We start from the raw sequence: 22,561 nt of genomic DNA, 5'->3' as shown, positions 1-22,561 counted from the left end.
GCATTCAATTTATCCATCCCCTGATTTATGGATTGTTTGCTTCTGAAGGTGGAGCAGCAAGGTGGACCTGCTGTTATGCAAGCGTTCAGCCACGTTCAGTCTTGCGTGTTAGTTTTTCCAAATGCTGGATAGCTATGCTTGTGTCCAGTCGATTATATTCTATTTGTTGTGTGGAGTGATAACATTTGTGTTACATGTTTATATGTAGACTAATCCCCTTTACTGTCCAATTTATTTTGTGTAACGTGTTGTAGCATACTTTGATACATCAGCCAACAAACATTAACCATATTAACTTTAAGGTTAGAGTACTGACTAGAACAGAAATTAAGCCATCATATTGCTTCATGTCAGTCAAACATAACCAGGATCATTGTTCTTTTTCTCTTTTACAAACAGCGTGTCGTTAGAAAATTTCTTGCTCTGGTATCGAGCCACAATGTACCGGTGTATCTCATAGACCCTCCAGTTCTCGGTCTGATTAGTAAGGACTTGGAGCAGATCAGGAGCTCCCCTGACAGTATCAGCAATGGATGCAAGTACTTCTGCTCTCCGAGGGAATTCACCACCTTTGCACTGCTTGAAAAACAGTGGAAACATAAGGTATGTATGACCCGCAGTCTGAAGTTGGATAGCTTGTTTAAAAAAAAGAAAAAAATCAGTGCCTTATACAGCCTTAAAAGTGCACCCAAACCATTCACTTATCCACCATTTCCTGTGTTTAAAGATTGGTTCTGAATGTTCATATACCGCCTATGGCCAGCATTTTTGATTTTAAAGTTCAAGTTTGAAATATATTCAATCTACGCATGTAGTTTTTTCTAATTTATTTTGAGGATGTTGAAACTGCCAGTTGATTTGGATGTCATGTTTTCTGTTCAGCGAGACTGTTAAGGTGTGTAATTTGGACTGCAGGACAATTTGTAGGTAAATGTCTCTTTGCTTCAGTTGCATTATTTCTTTCAATGTAAGCAACATAATTTCTCTTTTTGGGTTTTGAAAATGCTATAAAAGACACAGTAATGGCTCCAAAATAAATGTTGTTTGAATTCACACTTCTGTGTTTTACTCATGGAAAATGTGTCACGCTTCCTGACTCTCCATGTCAACTGCCCTCTCCTTTGCTTAGCGCCATTCTCCAAATTTCAGTATGCCTGTCTTATTGCATGCTGTCCCCCATTTAAAGAGTGCCTTATATTGCACATTTGTGAAAAGTGGAATACCTTTGTTGGCTCAGGCATAATAATGGCATGTTGCTACATCACCTTTTTGGACTTAGCCCTTTTCCAGAGTTGTCTCCTGTGTACTTGCCTAAAATGGTAATTATCTACAGATTAACACCTAAGACCTGCTCTAAATAGCCCCTCTTGCCTCTTCAACCTATCGCTGATTGGCCTGATGTCTATGGCCAGAACAAGGTGTGCACTAGAGGACTGTCTGCTCTCCATTGCACTGCTTTACTCCTATCCTGCCCATCCATTTTACACATTCATCCAGTGTACTATATTGATTTAAAAAGGGCACCCCCTAGATCAGGCTTTTCCGAGTCCCTTGTGAGCTACCTCTAAGTAGCTCTCCTGTATTCAGCCCAGCCTACTAAATTAGAAGCTTTTGCGCTACTGAATATGTATACCAAAATTGAAAAGAGCGTATTTGATACAAAAATGTGTGTATTTCTAGAACTTATGATCTGATGTTTTGAGAAAATGGTCGCATTTCTGGAATACATAGCGCATAATGCTATCCTTGACCCTTCGCAACATGGGTTCCGTGAACATCATGGGACTGAGTCTGCCCCATTAACAGTGTCGGAGGCTATCCAGGACAGTCTGGAAATGGGGTGATTCCGTGGCTTTGGTCCTATTGGACATTAGTGCCGCCTTCGACACCATTTCTCATGAGATTTTACTAACTCGCTTGCGGGAAATTGGTGTCGAAGGTGTGGCTTTAGACTGGTTTCGCTCCTTTCTGAATGATAGGTCGTTTCAAGTGTCTATGCCTCCGTTTTCTTCCCAGGAGCATGCCCTGCCGCAGGGCGTTCCTCAGGGCTCTGTTCTTAGTCCTCTCCTGTTCAATCTTTATGTTCGCCCCCTGGCTGCAGTAGCTAAGAGCAAAGGCCTTGCATTGGTGTCATATGCTGATGACACCCAGCTGCTGAGCTCCTTTTCTAAGAATTGCAATGATAACGTAAAGAAATTTAAGGAGGATCTTTTAGCAGTTGCAGACTGGATGGCGAGTAACTTTTTGCAGCTTAACGCCAGCAAGTCCGAGATATTACTGCTCGGGAAGGACCAAGATGTATGGTCCGATGGATGCTGGCCGGAACGCCTTAAACCTGCACCCTCTCCTAAGAAAGTCGTAAAAAGCCTTGGGATATGGTTCGACCAAGGTTTGACTTTTGATGCGCAGATCAAGTCTGTTGCTGGGGTGTGTTTTGGGCTCCTTCGTGGCCTGAGACCCGTGATTGGTTTTTTTCCTCCTGAGGTACGTCAGACCATAGTCCAGGCCTTAATCTTGTCTAGACTGGACTATGGGAACGTACTTTATTTGGGCGCCAACAGAACCAGCATCCAACGATTGCAGCGGGTTCAGAACGCCGCTGCACGCTTGCTGGTAGGGCTTCCTAGGTCTAGCTCAGTGACGGCTTTGCTCCCTAAACTGCACTGGCTTCCGATGGAAAAGCGTGTTCAATTTAAGGCTCTCTGTATGGCCCACAAAATCTTATCGGGGCAGGCCCCTTTGGGCCTGGCCAATCTTTTAACAACCTACACTCCCAGCCGCCCCCTGAGATCGGCGGGCTGTGCGCTGGTCTGTGTCCATCGTATCCATAAGGCCAGAGCTGTAGGTCGCTCCTTTCGGAACCTTGCCGCCAAACTCTGGAACTTCTTACCGCTTTCTATTAGATCTATTCAACAGCACTATCCCTTTCGTAAAGCGATAAAGACTTGGTTGTTCTCTGGTCCTGCTAAGTCTTTATAGATTGTGTAGCCTGCTGTCTGTCGTTGGTGTCTGGTCTGGGTCAGGGCCGCGCTGGGATGCCCCGTTGCTGGGGCAGCCATGCGCGCTACAAATCGAACTCATAATAATAATAATAATAATATTTAATGCAAATATTTGGGGGAAGCCGGAAAGCTGAACGAGGGGACCGCGAGGTGCTGTCAGTGTCCCCTCCATCTCACCTGGAGTTTCGCCGTTGTCTGCCTGGGCTCCTCTCGCTGCCGCCTCAACGTGCGGCCATAGTGCGGGGAAAACTACCCCTCCCAGGTGCCCCAGGGGCTCCTGACGCCGAAGAACGCGCCCGGAGGCGCTTAAAACTCTGGTGCTCCCTCGGTGGAGCGGGGAAGCCGGAAAGCTGAACGAGGGGACCGCGAGGTGCTGTCAGTGTCCCCTCCATCTCACCTGGAGTTTCGCCGTTGTCTGCCTGGGCTCCTCTCGCTGCCGCCTCAACGTGCGGCCATAGTGCGGGGAAAACTACCCCTCCCAGGTGCCCCAGCGGCTCCTGACGCCGAAGAACGCGCCCGGAGGCGCTTAAAACTCTGGTGCTCCCTCGGTGGAGCGGGGAAGCCGGAAAGCTGAACGAGGGGACCGCGAGGTGCTGTCAGTGTCCCCTCCATCTCACCTGGAGTTTCGCCGTTGTCTGCCTGGGCTCCTCTCGCTGCCGCCTCAACGTGCGGCCATAGTGCGGGGAAAACTACCCCTCCCAGGTGCCCCAGCGGCTCCTGACGCCGAAGAACGCGCCCGGAGGCGCTTAAAACTCTGGTGCTCCCTCGGTGGAGCGGGGAAGCCGGAAAGCTGAACGAGGGGACCGCGAGGTGCTGTCAGTGTCCCCTCCATCTCACCTGGAGTTTCGCCGTTGTCTGCCTGGGCTCCTCTCGCTGCCGCCTCAACGTGCGGCCATAGTGCGGGGAAAACTACCCCTCCCAGGTGCCCCAGCGGCTCCTGACGCCGAAGAACGCGCCCGGAGGCGCTTAAAACTCTGGTACTCCCTCCGCGTCGCGGGACGCGCGCGGGCGGACGCCGGGCTAAGCCCGGGCAAAGGGCGGGCCCTCTGTGGCCCTCAGAGGACCGATTGAGGCCGGGACGGGCCCCTCCACTAAAACCGTAAGACTTTGGATTGATTTTAATTGAGTGGATAAGAAGTTACATTAGGCATATTGACACATGTTGGCATTTCCGCATTTGTGAAGTTTAATTGAAGTTTTAGGCCCTCTTAGTGGTATAGTAAAACATGGCTAAAGCGATAGCAGGAGGTAAATCGGCGCCCATCTCAACGTTGGATAACTACCTAGTTAAAGTCGTCACCAAAATCAACAGTGATAGACGTAAATCATTAGGTCATGGTTCAAACACATTGCCTGCTGGTCCTTTGTTGAATGATACAGACATTGCACCCTTTACTTCATCCCATGTCACTAATTGTGTAAATGACAAGAATGATCTAACACCTTTGGATGATTACATCCCTAGTGAACAGGAACTACTTGAAGTAAATAGAGATTTAACAACTGACGTTAACGAGACTGTAGAAGACTCTCCGGAACGGCCATCCCAAAGAATGCTAAGATCCCGTAAACGGACTCATCTTAAACAGGGTCCCATACGAACTAATCATAAGAAGACGGGCTCTGTGCCAACTATTCAGGCCACTAAGGATATAGCCACTACTAATCATCTTATGGCCAAGCTAGATTCTGATCAACTTTAATCCTTGTTAGGCCTCGTAGAGTCTAAAATCTTGAAAATTGTAGAACCTCTAGTTACCAAAATTGGCGAACTATCTGTCGAGATTGAAGGTCTACGTAATCTCTTGGCAAATAAGACCATTTCTTCTGAGAACTCGACCAAAGCCGCGGAGGGCCTACCTGTCTCTGTTGACATCATGAGGCACTCAAAGGACACTCTAAATAGCACAGTCCCATCGGTGACTGTTCCATCAGTAAATGAGAAGATTACCTTTCCCCCTGGCAGTTGCCTAAGCAATAATGACGTAACATTAAGTACATACCTGGGAGGTGCAAAACCAGATCTCCCCCCTGACTGCGCCCCCTTTGTTATTGTGCTAAAAAATGTTCCTCCTTTGAAGGATGTTGCCCAGAATTCCTCCTTTGAAACCCATGATTCTCTTAAAAACAAATCAGTCTCGTGGCTGAACAGGAATTATGGCTTCCCAGTACATTTATCTCATGTGATTTTAACCGCGAGAAGAGTTTCCTGGGTTGGGCGATCACGCAAGACTATAAAGGGGGATTGTGTAATAATAAACTTTAGTAATCCCCATATAGTGCACAACATCCTATCAAAAGCCACCCTGCTTCCTTACACTGGTGAGGGTATTACCCTGCATTCACTGGGTCATTTCTATAAAGAACAGAAAATATTATCCCACAGTGTTCCATGGGAGTCCAGAGTAAGTCATCCTGAAAGCCAGTTTCCTCAGGGTCTTGCCGTTTCAAATCGCTTTCAGGCCCTGAGTAACCTAGACTCTAATGATTGACTGCATCATGGGGGCACCATAAGACTTAGCATGGAGAACTTGTCCGTTGTGGAGGGTGAGGTCATGGTACCAGGTGGTCTTGCATCAACCACACGTGGAGAGGACACACAAAATGTCATGCCTGCATCGGGGATTGTTAATGATGAAAGAGTGGATGCAACTGACAGTATCCCTCAAATGCCCCTTGGCACAAGCGTCCTCAGTTGGAACATAGCTGGATTAAACAACAAACTTCATGACCCTATTTGGAGGGACACTCTATTAGGACATGAAATCATTGGCTTGCAAGAAACTTGGGACACTGAAAACACCTTTCTACTTGACGGATTTTGTGCCTTCTGGTCACCAGCGGTGGCCTCAAATAGGGGAAGGGCTAAAGGCGGTCTTTTGACCCTTATTGCACTAACTATTGATGGCGAATATAGCAAAGTGGAAACGGGCTCACCCTACTGTTTAGCAGTCGAAATTAATTCCAACTTAAATGGGATCTGGCTTATAGTTAATTTTTATAATTCTTTTATTCAGAATATGCCTAATGAACACTTAAGCAGTCTATTTGAATTTTTACAAATGTATAATGAACTTTGTAAAAATCCGTATTCGGTTATTGTGCTTGGCGATTTTAATGTTCATCTATGTTTTAAAGACTGTTTTATATGGGACAGTTTAGGTCCACAAGATCAAGGTAACTCCCATTTTGAACATACACCACGGGATTTTTTTTAGATGAGCTTCTAGTTGGGAATCATTTGGTTTATCCCGTAAATGACATAAATGACACCCCGACTTTTAAAGGAAGTGGAATAGGATCCACTATTGACTACATTTTTGTTACATCTAACTTAGTTGGTAATGTAAGTCATTATAAGGTTAATTGGTCTACTCTTAGTGACCATAATCCTGTCCAGTTAACTCTTACTGATGATCTTAAAAAAGGAATAGCGGAAAAACCCGCTGTCAGTATACTGGACATAAGGCCGAAAGACCAAATGCGACGCCTGAAATGGTGTCAGTTGGTCCCAGAGGATTTTACCAAAAACCTGTGGGAGATGGTTGGGGACGAAATACTTCTGTGTTCACAGGATGGGATCTGCAGTGATGCAGTGTTGACAGCTTATCAAAAAATCTGCTGTCAGGTGAACAGTGATCTTAAAAAAGTATGTAAGGATAATCCCAAAGTTGGGGAGAAATGGTTTGATCACAGCTGCTCATTCTCCCACGGAAACTTTTGTCAGCCCTTAAAGCGGTTCCACCGGACAGAGCGGAAATTGCCATGTGTAGGAAGGCCTACAAACTGGCTCAGAAGAAACGTAAAACCGAAATTAGGGAAAATGCATGGAATGACTTATTGTCCACTGATGTCATTAATAATAGTGCGAAATTTTGGTCCATCATAAATAAACCTTTTTTTAATGGTAAAAGTAACACTGAGCTTGAATGCGGCATCCAAGAGGATGCCTGGTATGCTCATTTTAAACAGGTTTATGATGGAGATGGTTTAAAGGCGGGGCCTTTATTTAATTTTGATAATTATACGTTGACCTTCACAGAAATAGAGGTGACAAATGCGATTTTACAAATGACAAGTAATAAGGCGCCGGGACCCGATGGCGTCCCGGCTGACCTCTTCAAATCAGATATTAAACTGTGGTCTAAAATTCTTTTTAATGTTTTCATAAATGCATGTCAAAAGGGCCTCCCATCAACATGGGCGAAATCGGTCATCGTCCCTATTTTTAAAAAGGGGGATAGAGGCGACCCGAGCTGCTATCGACCAATTTCTCTTATAGACTCCTCAGTGAAAGTCCTGGGGAGAGTTGTTCTTGCCCAACTAAATGGTTGGCTAGAGGAATCTGGAAAACTCTCTATAGTCCAGTATGGATTTAGGAAAGGGATGGGTACCATAGACCAATGTTTAAACTTACAACTCTTAATTGGTAAATACACGGTGGCCAAAAAAGGAACCTTATTGGTTGCCTTTATGGACCTGTCGTCGGCCTTTGACCGTGTTAATAGATCAAAACTATGGCCCATGCTCCTAGATCTTGGTGTTGATAAAGAGATTGTCTATTTTTTAGCGGACTTACATAGAGAGTTAATAGCCACAGTTCGTTATGACCAAAAGGGAAATTGTACCAAAGATATACCCATATCTTATGGGGTTAGGCAGGGGTGCATCTTGGCACCTCTCCTTTTTACCTTATATATAAACGATTTGGACACTACCCTTGTCGCCTCATGTAAAGATATCCCCCATGCGGGGAAATATTCAGTCCCTGCTCTCTTATATGCTGACGATGCTGCCTTAATCGCCAGAACGGGAGTGGGCCTTCAGCTACTGTTAAATTCTTTTGCTAATTTCATGAAGGATTTGGACTTATCTGTTAATTTTGTTAAATCTCATGTCATGGTCATTGGCCCTAAATCTGCCAAATCCAAAACTTTTTCTTGTGGGGGCCATCAATTATCGAGAGTCTCTTCTTTTCCTTATCTGGGCGTCCTCTTTGATGATCGAGATTCCGGGGTAACCCAGATACAGGCAAAAAAGATTGTGTTTTCTAGAGCTACAGTAGGAGTCCTGGGTTTTGCAAGAAAACTGGGAGCCAGACCACTGAAGGCTCTTATCCAAGTCTACAAGGCTAAGTGTCTTTCCATAGCCTTGTACGGAGCTGAGGTCTGGGGCATTAAAAATACTAAAAGCATTCAGACTGTTGAGGATAGATTCCTAAAAAATCTCCTCTCAGTACCAATTTGTACGGCTAATTATATCGTCCACCAGGAACTAGGAATTGGTTATCTCGAAGACAGCATTGCCCTGGCCCCGATCCTGAAATGGATTAGTATCTGGCTTAACCCGGATTTACATTTGAACCACACCATCCTGAGAGATTGTCTCTCGCTCGATCATGGCTCGTATATACCTTGGTTGAAATACATTAGGACCCTGGCCAAAAATCTCGGGAGACCCGAGTTGTATCTTTCTCCCGAGACTTTGGTAAAAGGCGACATCAACTGGTGCAAAGAAAGTTATAGTTGCATATCCTCTTTGGCAAGGGAAGAGAAGGAGCTGGTTAAGGGTTCCGTTAGGAGCCACCAGCTCTGTAAGACAACACCTCTTATGGAACCTTATTTGGAATATGTAACAAACCCAAATCATCGTTTTCTTTTAACCAGATTTAGGTTAAATCAACTACACTCACTGATCGGTGCTAAGACAGATTGGAAAAGGGTGTTAGACCCTGGCCCTTGTTCCTGTGACAATTTCTCCCCCCAGGACATTATACACCTTTTTTTCTTTTGTGAGCACTTTATTGACATCAGGAAACGTTTCTTAATCCCAATCTTAAAAGACAAAGGCTTTGTCCAAGTGAGACCTGCTTTTTTGTATCTGCAGCTTTTAAATAATGTCTGGGAAACCTTCAACATTGCAAGTTTTTTAACTGTGGTAATTCGTACCCTGAAGAAATGAACTGTTCCCTTTTTAATGTTGATAATGTATTTTTAATGAAATTTCTGTTTTAATATGTATTTATTGTAGTATGCTTTTATGGTTTTGCACTAAAACCGAATAAAGACTTTATGACTGACTGACTGACTGAGTGATAAATCGTTCAGTGTGAACAATTTATTACTAATATGGTTATAGGGAAATCGCAGTTATGCCTGGTGTATAATACCCATGCAGAAGAATTCCAAATTGAGAAAGCCTTTTTAGGTCCCGCCTGAGCCAGCGCGCATGCGCTGCTCTTCGAGGCTTCTAGTAAGGACTTCCAACTCGGACCACATGCTCATGCGTGTTTTTTTTTGTTGCTCACACGCTATTGGCCTTTGCAGGCGTCTTTCTAAGAAAGACAGTACGCAATTGGCCAAAGGCGTGTGCATGTCCCGCCTTCTCTCTCCCCTGGCCTAGGGAGCTCGGGAGCGAGCAGCGGCCCCGCACTGTGCCTGCTGCATTCCTCAAATTCTTTGCAGTGCGCACGCGCACCACTCGTTTTTATCAGACTGGCGCACATACAAACAGACTGGCAAACAATGGCACTCGGCTCGTTTTAAGCCCATACATAGAAATGCACAGAGCCACAAAAACACAGACATACCGTTCAAGAACATTATATCAAATTGTTTCATAAAAGCGAGAACGCGCCGGGTGCGTGCCTGCCCTGAGCTCTCTCACCGGCGGAAGCGCAGCTGCAGACACAGGGTGAGTCATTGGTGGCCTGCTGTGCTTTCCTTGCCTGACAGCAGAGTTATGTATAATAAGCAGAGCTGTCAAAAACACAGATATTTTGCTTGTTAAGTCTCGGCCTGGAAAGTGTCCGTATCTGCGATGAAGAAAGGAGGGATGCTGCTGAAGGGATGAACTAAGTATATGGTACCTTGCGGGGGGTTCGCAGGCGGGGAAGAACACAGATACCGTTCAAGAACATCATATCTAATCGTTTCATAAAAGCAAGTGCGTGTTTTTCACACTCTGGCGTGCACCTGGCCTGAGCTCTCTCACCGGCGGAAGCGCAGCTTCAGACACAGCGTCAGTCAGTGGTGGGCTGCCGTGCTTTCCTTGCCTGACAGCAGAGTTATGTATAACAAGCCGAGCTGTTAGAAACACAGATATTTTGCTTGTTAAGTCTCGGCCTGGAAAGTGCCCGTATCTGCGATGAAGAAAGGAGGGATGCCGCTGAAAGGATGAAAACTAAGTATATGGTGCCTTGGGGGAGTTCGCAAGCGGGGGAGTGCAGATTGTTGCCAGCAAAGTTTTCGCACTCTTCCCGCTTTCTTTTTTATTTTCCAAAGTTTTACCTTTTTCCTGCTTTACCATCACCTTAGCTCGTGCATACATTTCGTTTTAAAGGAAATCTTCAGCATAGAAAAATGCATGCGGAATTTTTCACTGCAGGGTTAACTTTGACGTTAACTTTATGTAAACATTGCACTGTGTAAGAGAACAACTCTAAGATCCTACCTACGAGCGCCCCGTGAGGCTGTGGCAATTACTGCACCACGTAAAATTCGATATCCTATGATAAAGAATTTACCGGGCACCAAATGTACCTCTAATTCTGTGTTTCCCTAGTGAAATGAGGAATAACATGCAGAATTCATGCTTTTGGCACCAAACTGTGCATGTCTCAGAATTCTATCCCGTCTATTTCAGCAGGTTTGACCACGGATATTTACCCAGATAAGGATGCAGGGATGCGCAACTGCCACAAACATGTGATCCAGGTGAAGATGGATGTTTTTACTGTGGCTGGAATTAATGAAGCCAGTGACAATGATCTTCTAAGGCTAAGGGGGTCAGTTACAGATTGGTGAAGTAGGAACCCTGACAGAAATTGGCAAGCTAAAAAACTTGTGGTTCCACCATCACATTTTGGGAAATGGGTAACGGCTAGGTTCCTGACAGCGGAACCTCAGCTGGCTTTGACCATTGATGTAATTTTGGGGTCGCCAGGGGTCACTGCTGCTACCCCTGGCATGGCCCTTGCGACCCCATAGCACTGCCTTTGCGACCCCTGTCATCAGAAGTGGTAAAATCAGTGCCAAGTACAGAAGCAGCTCACCCTAATAGAAGTAGGTGGTGGCTACACTCCTCTTCCTTTTTGTCGATTTTTCTTATTATAATGTTAGTGAATAATAATACATTATTCGCTATTAGTTTAATACAAAGTGGATTACAAATAGCTGGAATATGACTTTCCCTGGCAGCTGAGGTAAGAGAAATGCTTTTCAATGTATGAATGTGGTGTGTGCTTGCAGCTTTGAGTGTGTTTATGTAAGAGAGAGTGTGAGTATACGTGATTGTGCGTGTATGTGTAGGCAGAGTGTGTGTATCTGTAAGTGTGTGTGTATCTGTAAGTGTGCGGGTATCTTTAGTCAGAGTGTGTGTATATCTGTAAGTGTGTGTTTATGTGTGAATGCGTGTTTGTGTGTAAGCATGCATAGGTGTGAGTGAAAGTGAAGTTCAAGGGGCATGTGAAGCCCCTTCCGCTACACCTGGCATTTTGGTGAATTGACGTCCATGGGTTTGAACCTGTGGTCAATCTACCACAGGTCTGTGGTTTACAGTGGTGGGCACAACATCCTATGCAGGGTAAGTGATCATCACTAATTTCTGCTGCCCATGTCTCCCATGCATGACTTGGTGGTCCCAGACAGGGGAAAAAACACAATGGCTGGGGATTGGTCCTCTGCCAAAGTAACACCAGATAGGGCAGTAAGAAATACTGGTGAGACTCATGCGGCCTAGTCCTGGCTAGAAGCTGCTACTCCTGGGTTTCCGCTACTAGCGCAGGCCTCAGGAGTCACAAAGTGAACAAAAGGAACAGAAAGCAAACAGGGGTCTAAATAACAGGTTTGCTCTCTGCAGTTTTAAGTCTACACTTTCTACCGCACCCCAGCTAACAGAAGGCTGTAGAAAAACTTGATGTGAGGCACAGAGGCAACTCTGTAATATCATTGGCGGTCACACAATTTGTGATGTCACTTACGCGCCGCCTAGCCTTTGGTTGAAATGGCATCCATGCCTGTCTTCCTATAGAGACCGAAAAGAATGATACTAATGGTTTAGTGATCGTGACACAAGGTATTTATACTCCTGTAAATTGACAGAATCCATGGTAACAACAACTGCAGAAACTTTTTTTTAGGTCGAGCATTCAAGACCTCTTGTATATACTTTAGTATATACTTATGTGTATGTACTTTGTGGACTCTGGAGATCAGCCCTAGGACTTGTCTGCTTCCGCTTAGGGACTTTTTTTTTTTTTGTTCAACTACCTCTATTTAACTTTCTTGATAGAAAACGACCAGCAGAGGTCAGTAAAATACCCAAATCAATTTATCATTCTCTAGATTCCAGTCCATAGAAATTGTCTTCCACGAGCACCAGAAGACAATAATATTTTTTTCAAATCTTGTATTTTCAGTGATATGACCACCGAAGGCCCTTATTTTATATACAAAACAGAGCTTTTGACTATACCATTTCCCGCTGAAAGGCAATATTTCTCTCCATATGTTCTCATACCTGGCGTATCACGCAGTTTGGTGCTTTCTTTCCCTCCATGTTAAAGAACATTAGATGTTTCAGCACCCAGGCTAATGTGCTGCATAACGAAATACATATAAGGTTCCAAAGGCGAGACCGATTGCATTGCAAATGCTTGTTAACATTACTGTTGGCAGTCCGGCCTGATTCACTGAGGTGATCACTTCTGGTATTGTTTCTTTGGGTGGCTACTGATGTAGTCTTGGCTGATGTGTTCACTATTACAGCACTAATAATAAGAGTAGCTCAGGATGATTTTCACTGAATATAAGTAGCTTGAAGTAAAGAAAAGGTTGGACAACCCGCCCTACATATTACTTTCCAAACCAGACTTTAGCTCTCTCAACAAGTCTAGAGAATGTGCTGCAGCAAACAATTTTATGGTTTTGGGGTTAATAAAAAAACAACGTTCATTACCATAGCATTCTGATAAAGGCTTGTAGCTTATTATAACATTTTTTTTATAAAATCCCCACCAGTCCTCTTTGCTGCCTCTTTTTGCTTTAGGAAGGCACAGTGGGAGGACATTTAGTGTCTGACTAAACTGTCTACAGATGCCTGCTTTAGCTAGCCAGCAAGGCCAAAACATCACAACATTATTGACAGCTGAGTCTTAAGGAAATCGGATGATTTCATAAACTTGTATAGAATTTTGTTTCAGTAAAGAAGTATGCTCTAGGGGAAGATTTCTTATATGGAAAAAGTGCTTGTGATGTATACTTCTAACTGCAGAATCTTCATCTTAAAAATTTCTAGGCGCTGAAGTGGACCTGGAAAGTTCTCCCCGAAATGACAAATAGTGCTGTGTGGTTCTGCAGTGACCTTGCACCACCCTAGAAGTAATGAGTGACGCTACATATAGGCTCCACCCCTGTGTGCTGCGGCCTGTTAATTACATTCCATGCCAGTCGACGTGGCTACAGAGCTATACTTCCAGTGTTGCTAGCCTTCTGATAACTCAAAAGTATCTCCAGACAGTATGCTATGGAAAATGTGTCCCCCCCCCCCCCCCCCCCCCCTAAAAACCTCTGAATTTAAGCAGTGCTGCTACTGTAGGAAGCAGATGTCTGTTATGGCCACCCATGATGTGTTCCTATGATGCCTGGCCTCAAAGCTGTATGAAAAGTGTGCTCTCATGTACCCGAAGGCCTTCAGAGAGCTGAAGGTGAGCATTAGAAGAGGTTGTGTTTGACACAGTGGTCCCACTCGAAGTTGTGGGCCGCTCATGGTCAGGAGGCCAGTCCAGTGTGAAGTCCCGTTTCCTCTCAACGTCTTCAGGTAAGTGGAAGTTGCAAATGTGCCATAAGAACAAGAATGCCAAGTGAGACTTGACCCTATCCTGCCATTGAAATCTGGCTAGAAGTTGCAAGGGTCTCTTCTGATTCCGATCCGGTTCTGCTGTTGGTCACGGCGCATGCTGAGTTTTTCCACAGCAAACAGTGGCCTTCAAAGAAGCTATGCTACAGATTGTCCACATGCTGCCAGTTCCCTTTCATGCGCCTATGGTACCCATGGAACCACGTAAGCTTCCTATTGAACTTCCATTTGCACGCCTCCCTCAACTCTGACTGTCCCATTGGGACCGGTTCCCAAGACCTGTACTGACACTGATACAGATTTACACCCACACTATATGGGCCACACGTGTCACTTCCCTTCCATGCCGATTTTAATACTGCTGGTGCCGTTTCTGGATCCAGTGCTGATGTTGTTCTCCAACCCTAGTCAACATTGGCCAGCAACAGGCGTATGTTGCATTATGATATTTTTAAGTTGCAACCGTATCCTCAACCTCTTTCGCAACAGCAGTATTCACAGAGGCTGGAGGCTGTATTCAGCCCTGATTCTGACACGATGTGGGCACACCAAATGTTTCACATGACACTATTCATGACGAGGAGAGGACAATTTGCTTCCCCCTCACTGTACTGACAAAAGGCTTTACTTGTACTTACAAAATGCCAGTGGGCTAAACTCTTTGAAATTCAAACAGGACCCACAACCCCACACTGATCACAAACCCCTTCACGGAAATCTGCCAAGCAGTCACAACCTCCTTTCGAGGAGAAAAGAACAAAAATTGAAAACGCAACTGCTTCTGCAAGTGAAATGATACAGAACTCGATCAACAGCCTACTCTGCGATTATTGGGAAACCGCAATCTGATGAAGCCCAAACCTACATCCAGTCTGCTGAGACCAAAAATTAGGCCACATAGAGCGAGTTCAGAAACCTCAATGAAGATGAGATCTGCAAGACCATAGTGTTTATGAAACCAACATTGCGTTTCATTGAGCCAATCCCCTCAACAATCCTAAAAGATATCAGTCAACTGTTCTCACCACTAGATGAAAATTGCAGTTGTTAACCCAAGAAACTATCCCAGTCTGTTTGAAGGTGGGACAAGTGGCACCTCGCCTGAAAAAAACACGAGCTTATTCAATAGATCAAAATCATTTTGGTCTGGTGTTGAACATCCCCTTCCTCATGAAAATGTTGTAAAAATGTGTACACAATTATTTCAACACATTGAACAGGTCATCCAACTGATCATGTTCCAGTCTGGTTTCTGACCAGGACACAGCACCGAATTGGCCACCTTACACTTCATGGACAACTCTTAATTTCCATGACCAGAATGTCTTCGGCGTCCGACACGGTCAGTCACGACTCCCTCTTAATCGTATTTGCACACAGAATGTGGCTTTCTGGATATATACTCAAATGGCTCACCTCTTTTATACAAAACCGCCAACAAAGAATCGGAGGATCACTATCTAAAGTGTTCCCAGTCAGAATGGGAGTCCCTCAAAAATCCACCATCTACCTTCACACTTTTTTTTTTTTTTTTAAAACCTTTATTTTCAAAAGTCAGGACACAGCTATTCAGCCGACAGCCCGGAGGTTCGGCAGCATCGATATATAGAAACAGTGATGCGTCCCCAGTACCGTGAAAGGAGAAGTGCAAAGGTTCAATTTTAATTAAACACAAAAACACACAACAAACCCCAGCAAGGCAAGAACACTGAAAGCCCATGATGAAGCCCCCCAGGGGAGGCCGGACCCCACTCATCTAACAGTTACAGTACAGAGTAAAGAGGAAGGAGAGGGACAGCAGAGGCCAAAAAGTCCATAAACCATACTGAGCTGGAAAGAAGGTTAGGAGGAAAGCTGTTCCTCGGGAGGATCCAGATCCGGGGCAAGACATATTCCCCCCCTGTATTGATTCCACCGCCCCCAGATGGCGTGCCACTTCCGGGGGCGGCCTCTAGCGCAATAGACTGTCTTCTCCCTTAACATACTCCAGTCCATATTTTCTTTCCACGCGGTCAATGTGGGGGGCCCCACAATCGCGCGATATCTCTCTTAGCGACCATGTTGCCCAGAGTCACCCATTGGGTCTGCGCCGCATTATGATCAGTGGGCCCCCAGACATTCAGGAGACAACACCGCGCTTCCGGCTGCATAGCAATGCCCGTCACCTCCCCCATCACTGCATGGACTCTCCTCCAAAATTCCGTGATGACACCACATTCCCAAATGATATGCAGGAAAGTACCCACCATACCACATCCCCTCCTGCATAGACCGTCCTCCGAGAATCCCATGTGAACCAGCCTTGGCCCCGTCACATACACTCGATGCAGTATTTTAAGCTGCACCAGCCTCAGACGCGACGGGATCGCAACCTCCTTAGGAGAGGAAACAGCAGACTGCCAATCCTCGTCATCCAACTCGAGGCCATCCCTAGCCCACTGGTCCCTCAACCCCAGAAGCATATCCGCCCGGACGTTGATCAGTTTCTTATAGATGAGCGAAATCGTGCTCTCGGGCATATGGCCATCAAGGACCCGGTCCTCCAAAGGAGAGGACTCAGGCACCTTCTCACCCTTTATGAGGACTGATCGGAGGGCGTGACGCACCTGAATATAGCGGAAAAACTCAGATGGCCCCAGCTCATACTCCTTCTGCAACTCTTCAAAGGACTTCACCCTCCCCTTAATCAGGACATCTCCGACCCTGGAGATGCCGATCAAGTCCCATTTGTCAAAGCCTTTTGTGTGCCAAAGCCTACCCAGTCTCTCAGATTCAAACAGCGGGGTAGCGAGGGTGAGCCTATCCTTCCAGCCCAGCGAGTCAGTTGCCATCTTCCACACTCGCACCGCCACACCAGTGGGCCCCGTGAGGGACGAGTCCAGGGACCGCGAATACAACACCCTGTAATAGTTACCACCACGCAGCAACCACCTGTCCATGGCATACCCAGGGCTGAGGGCAGGGCCATAAAACCCATGATTAATCGCACTCAGCTGGGTGGCCCAATAGTACCGTCGGATGTCTGGGAGCGCAATGCCCCCGTCGTACCATGGAAGCGTCAACTTTGCAATAGCTATTCGCGGCCGCCCATCCCAAAGCAACGTTCGTTGGAGGCCTTCGACCTCCCGAAAGTATTTGGCCGGAACCCAGTCCAAAATATTCTGCAGTGCGTAGAGGAAGCGGGGAAGCGACATCATTTTGAACAGGGCCGCACGCCCAACGAGGGAGAGCGGCAGCCTCCGCCAGCCTTCAACATCCCGCCTCAGGCGTGCCAGGGGGGGGAGCAGGTTCTTCTCATATCGCACAGCAGAGTCCATGGAGATAAAAATCCCCAAATACACGAAACCCTGCTGAGCGACCTGTATCGAACATGTTCTAGGGATCGGGGGAACCTCGCCACTAAGAACATACAAATATGATTTACTCCAGTTGATAACAAGACCCGAGTTCCTACCAAAAGATGTGAGTACGTCACAGACCACTATAAGTGATTTCTTGGGTGAGGCAAGATACAGCAGGATATCATCGGCATAGAGCGAGATACGGTCCTCGTGTTCAGGCGACCGGCGTATATCCGGGTGCCAACGTATCCACGCAGCCAGCGGCTCAAGGGCGAGGGCGAACAACAAAGGCGACAGGGGACAACCCTTCCGAGTACCCCTCCCAAGCTGAAACGGAGTCGACGCCCGACCATTCACCACCACACTCGCAAGTGGCCCCTCATACAGCAACCTCACCCAACTCACAAAACCGTGGCCAAAGCCGAACTTGGTCAGCACGGCCCACAAATATGCCCATTCCACCGTGTCAAATGCCATCGTGGCGTCAAGAGACGCCACAATAGCTGGTTCACGCAGCGTGCCCGCCCTGGCGATCACACCATGAAGGCGCCGAAGATTTAACGCTGTGTTTCGGTGCGGGATGAAGCCGGATTGATCCGGGTGGACCAAGTCACCGAGTACCCTAATCAATCGAGTCGCTAGGATTTTAGCCAGAATTTTCGGCTCTGCGTTAAGAAATGAGATAGGCCTATATGAGGCGCACTTATCTCGGGGTTTGCCCTCTTTGTGTATAACCACGATCGTCGCCAGTCGCTGGTCCAACGGGAGGGTCCCACTCCCCCGCGCCTCCATAAACATGGCGCGCAGGTGAGGGGCGACCCTATCCGGAAATAGCTTGTACAGGTCGACCGGCAAGCCGTTCGGTCCCGAGGCCTTGCCCGAGTTTAACGCGCGGATAGCCCCCGCCACCTCGTCAACCGTTATGTCACCATCTAGATCGTCCCTATCTATGTCGGAGAGACAGGGCAACTCGATATCACGGAGGAGGTCAGACGAGTCCTCGGGCGGCCTATCCGACACTGAGGCATAAACCCTACAGAAATAGTCCGAGAAACACTGTACAATCCTCTCAGGTTCCACAATCGCCTCTCCCCTCTCTCCCGTCAACTCTGGCACAACTCTATTGACCCGTTCTTTTTTGTCCAGCCAAGCCAGGAGTTTCCCTGCCTTGTCACCAACATCATACAATCGGCCCTGCTGTTCCCTACTGAGGGTCTTAGCGGCGTTCGTCACCAGGTCCTTATACTCAGCTTGCTTCAAGCAAAGCTCATGCAGTGAGGACTCTGTAACCTCCTCCTCCAACGCTCCCTCCAGAGCCGCGATCTCCTCCTCAACCTGCAGAACCTCGCCATCTCTCCGCCGCTTGGCAGCTACTACTAGGGAGAGGGCTTCCCCTCGGAGCACGGTCTTAAATGCTTCCCACAGCGACACTGCCGAGTCCACGGATCCCTGATTATCCTTGAAAAAATTATCTACTTTCTTTACCAGCGCGCTGCGCATCTTGGGGTCTCGGAAATACCACGGGTTGATAGGGGCCACCCTTCCTCCTCCCTCCCGACCTAGATCCAGCCGGATCCACACTGGCGAATGGTCAGATATACCACGCGCCATGTGCCTCGCCTCGGAGACCAATGAGGAATGCGCAGCCAGAGTGAGTAGGTAATCAATCCTGGAAAGACTACCATGTGCCCCGGAGTGGAACGTGTATTGGCTCTGTGTGGGGTGCCGGAGCCTCCAGCAGTCTATCAGGCCAAGCGTGTTTAGGAAGTCTGGGAGCCACTTCTGAGCCCCCCCTGTGTCTCTGGGCGGGTATCTATCCAGCAGGCCGGAGCCAACAGCGTTTAAATCACCTCCCACCACAAGCATACCCCCCGGGAGATCCAGCAGGGCCCTACCCAGATCTGTGAACGTGGAGGCCTGCAGGGCCGGCGGGACATAAACCGAAACTAAAACCAAAGTTCTTCCTTCCCACCGCCCGCCACCGCCACAAACCTCCCCCTATCATCAACAATGGTGGAGTCCACCTCAAATGGTAGCGAGGCTCTGACTAGGATGCCCACACCCCTGGACCCAGAGGAGAATCCAGAATGTGCTATGAATTTATAACCCTTCCTATTCAGAGCATAGCACGTATTACCAATAAGGTGCGTCTCCTGCAGCAAGGCAACATCCGGCATTGACCGTTTCAAGAATTGCAAAACAATCCCACGCTTAATGCGATCCCCCAAACCATTAACATTCCAGCTTATAACACTTAAACCCCTACCCCCCATCCTCAAACGTAAAGAGGCCCACCCCACTCCCGAAGAGCCACCATGGAACAGTCCTGGAAAGAATCATCATGCCTTGCAGAAATAAACCCCCCAACAACAAACCCAAAATCCCAGAAACCCCCCCCACCCTGCACCCCTGCGGCAGCTTACAAAGCCCCCCCAACTTGCAGTGTGCCTGTCGCCCTACAAAAACCCCAAAAATCTACAAAAAGTACCCTAAGGGAGGAAAAGAGCACCCCTCGTCCTCCCGCCGCCCTCCGCATTGACTGCACTCTATTCAAGTCTTCAAATATAGCCAAATCGAGTCAGACCGGCTCCGAAAAATCAGCCCTGCCCATCCCGGCCACTGTCCCCATCCTCGGCAATGTCCTCCCCCGTCCGTCGCCGGGGCAAAGCGTCCAGCCATTCATCGGCCATAACAGGAGAGTCAAAGAAGAATGTCCGATCTTCGTGCACCACACGTAGTCTGGCAGGGAAGAGCATGGCATACTTCAGATCCCTCTCCCGGAGCCGCCTCTTCACCCCCAGAAAGCCCTGTCTCTGCCTCTGCACCTGCTGGGTGAAGTCCGGGTAGAAATTCACCGACGCGTTCTGGAAGGGGACCGTGCCCGTCACCCTCGATGCTTGCAGGATAGCGTCCCGATCTCGAAAATGAAAGAGCCGAGCGACGATCGGCCTCGGTGGGGCACCCACCTTGGGCCTCCCACCCGGCACTCTATGGGCCCTTTCAACCGCAAAGAACTTTCCAAGACCCTTAGGCTTCAGATGATTAAGCACCAAGTCCTCGACAAGCAGGTCAACCGAGGCCTCATCCGAGGACTCCGGGACCCCGATGACGCGCACGTTGTTGCGCCTGGCCCGGCTCTCAAAATCCTCCAGCCGGCGGGCGGCGAGATCACTCTCGGTCCTCAGCTTACGAACCTCGATCTGCAGTTCCGTGACATCATCGGTGAGGCCCGTGGTCTTGAGATCCAGGGTCCTAACCCGTTCATTCGTTTTGCCCAAGTCCGCACGGACCAGGTTAACATCCACCAAGATGGCATCCACCTTATGCGCCAGGGCATCAAACTGTCTCCCAATCGAGGTCTGCATCCCTTCGAGCGCGCCCATGACATCCTGTAGTGAGAGCTCCGGGGCCAAAGGCGAGGCCTCCTTCTGGGTATCCGGCGACTGGCTCGACCCACTCGGTGATCCCTTCTGCAGAGCATAGTGGTCCATACTATTGACTTGGGTATAGGCTCCCCGCCTGGTAGACTTAGCCTTCAGCCGATCCACCTCTGCTTTGCCCGACATGGTTGATATCAAGCAGGTCGGTTCAGATAAGACGGGTCCCTCTCAATGAAAGGAATCAGGGGTGATCAGTTCTGCAGTGGGCCACCAGAGTAGCCTGCAGAGCGTCCATAGGGTAATAAAGCCACCAAGAGCTCTCCAGGGGCAGGGCTGACAAAGGGAGAGAAAGCGAAAGTGAAAGGACGGGGACCTCCGTCCGACAGTTCACACCTCGCCTGGCCGTTGTTGTTCAACTAGAAGTCGGGCATCCTGCCAACTCTAGCCCCTGGCATCCCTCGGAGATAGGCCGCAGTCTTCCGCCAGGCATAAGTCCGGTTCCCGGTGGGCGATCCGACCGCGGGTAGCATCAATCGCCTCCCTGACAGGTCATCCACACGATGCCATGCATACCGACAGGATTAGAGACAGGATAGTCGACGGAGGGCGCGAGGGTCTCGGGAGCTCAGAGCTCACGCGGCCATCTTGGTCAAGCGCTAGGCTCCTCCCCCTACCTTCACACTTTTTAACCTATATATGGAACCGCAGGTGAAGATCATGAAACAGGTATCACATGTATGCCGATGACACTCCTCTGCACTTCAAGATTTCCTCCATGAAAGATATCACCTGACTCTGTGACACTCTAGCGAAAACCCAGACCTGGCTGTCACAAAAACACCACAATTTTAATGCCATGAAAACTAAATTCCTACTGTTCTCTCGACCCCACAGTTATCTCCTGATACAGGAATGTATTAAATAACTAGAAATCCTCAAATGCAAACCCCTCAGCCTAAAATTAATTGAATTCCTTGGGATAACCCTGGAAAAAAATCTTAACCTGCAAACGCATGTCGGCGCATCCGCACACCGTGCCTTTCTCCAGCGTAACCTGCAGAAGGTTAAACCCTTCATCTCACCACCAGACTTCAAGATCGTAGTCCAATTCTTCGTGCCATCCAGACTGGAATATGGAAGTGTGACCGTAACAGGTTTACCAAAATCAAGCACAGCACTACTCGAGGCTACCTCAAAAACAGGAACAAGGCTTTTCACCCTCATCATACCCTCTATAAATTCTCTCAGCTGGGTATTGTTTCTTTCTTGCTTTTCTTTCTTCTCTCCTCTCTCCTCTCGTTGCCAGTTCCTATGTCTGGGTAAGTGACGAACTTTGCGATCACATAGCCCGAGTAAAGCTCAAGAGGTCTAAGATTCAAACTCTTGATGAGTAGCCTAATGTAGCCCTTAGCCAATGCTGCCTGCCTCCGGGTTGTTGGCTTACAGCTGTGTCAATTCAATAAGGCCGGTGCCTACACTGTTGGCTACTGACAGTGTCTTCAATAAGATCTCTTTTCTCTCGATATTGTGCTTTGAAGTAAATTAATAAAAAGAGTTATTCCATAAATTCCCTCAACTGGCACCCAGTTGAAGCTAGGATCAGCTGAAGATAGCTTGCATGGCACTGAAAGTCCTGCACCTTGATAGACCTAGGCCCTGCACCATGATGCACCTGGGTACCTTACAAATAAGCTCAAAATCTCAGGGGGCTTCCACTCCCTATTATGGCCACTTGGTTCTAGCCATGGTAACCTCTGCCGGTCAGACAACCTGTGGCTAGGCAACACAGACCAGTCCTGGGAACCCTGACTTTTCTAACACAGCTCCACTAGCCTGAAAGTCTTATGGTTCAGGCATTTACATGTAACGTCAATCCAAACACCGTCCTCCGGGGGAGGGTTGAGAGTCAAAACCTATTAATGCCTTTAGCAGGAAATTGTTTTCCTTAGCTAGCCTAGCCCTACTGTCCTCCAGGGCAGGT

The 22,561-nt window shown here is 47.7% G+C and overlaps 1 protein-coding gene across 2 annotated transcripts in view; it reads left to right on the top strand.

The window, feature by feature from the left end:
• Positions 1-22,561, top strand: part of FKTN (fukutin) — a 141,956-nt gene that overhangs the window by 53,385 nt on the left and 66,010 nt on the right. For both annotated transcript variants that reach the window (XM_085641299.1, XM_085641298.1), the window contains exon 4: positions 400-603. In XM_085641299.1, the coding sequence (XP_085497425.1) occupies positions 400-603 (204 nt within the window). The remainder of the gene's footprint in view (positions 1-399; positions 604-22,561) is intronic.

Source organism: Triturus cristatus, chromosome 2_2, assembly GCF_964204655.1.
Source record: "Triturus cristatus chromosome 2_2, aTriCri1.1, whole genome shotgun sequence".
Lineage (NCBI taxonomy): Eukaryota > Metazoa > Chordata > Amphibia > Caudata > Salamandridae > Triturus > Triturus cristatus.
The sequence above is the reverse complement of the archived record's forward strand: the minus strand, read 5'-3'. Positions and strand labels throughout refer to the sequence as shown.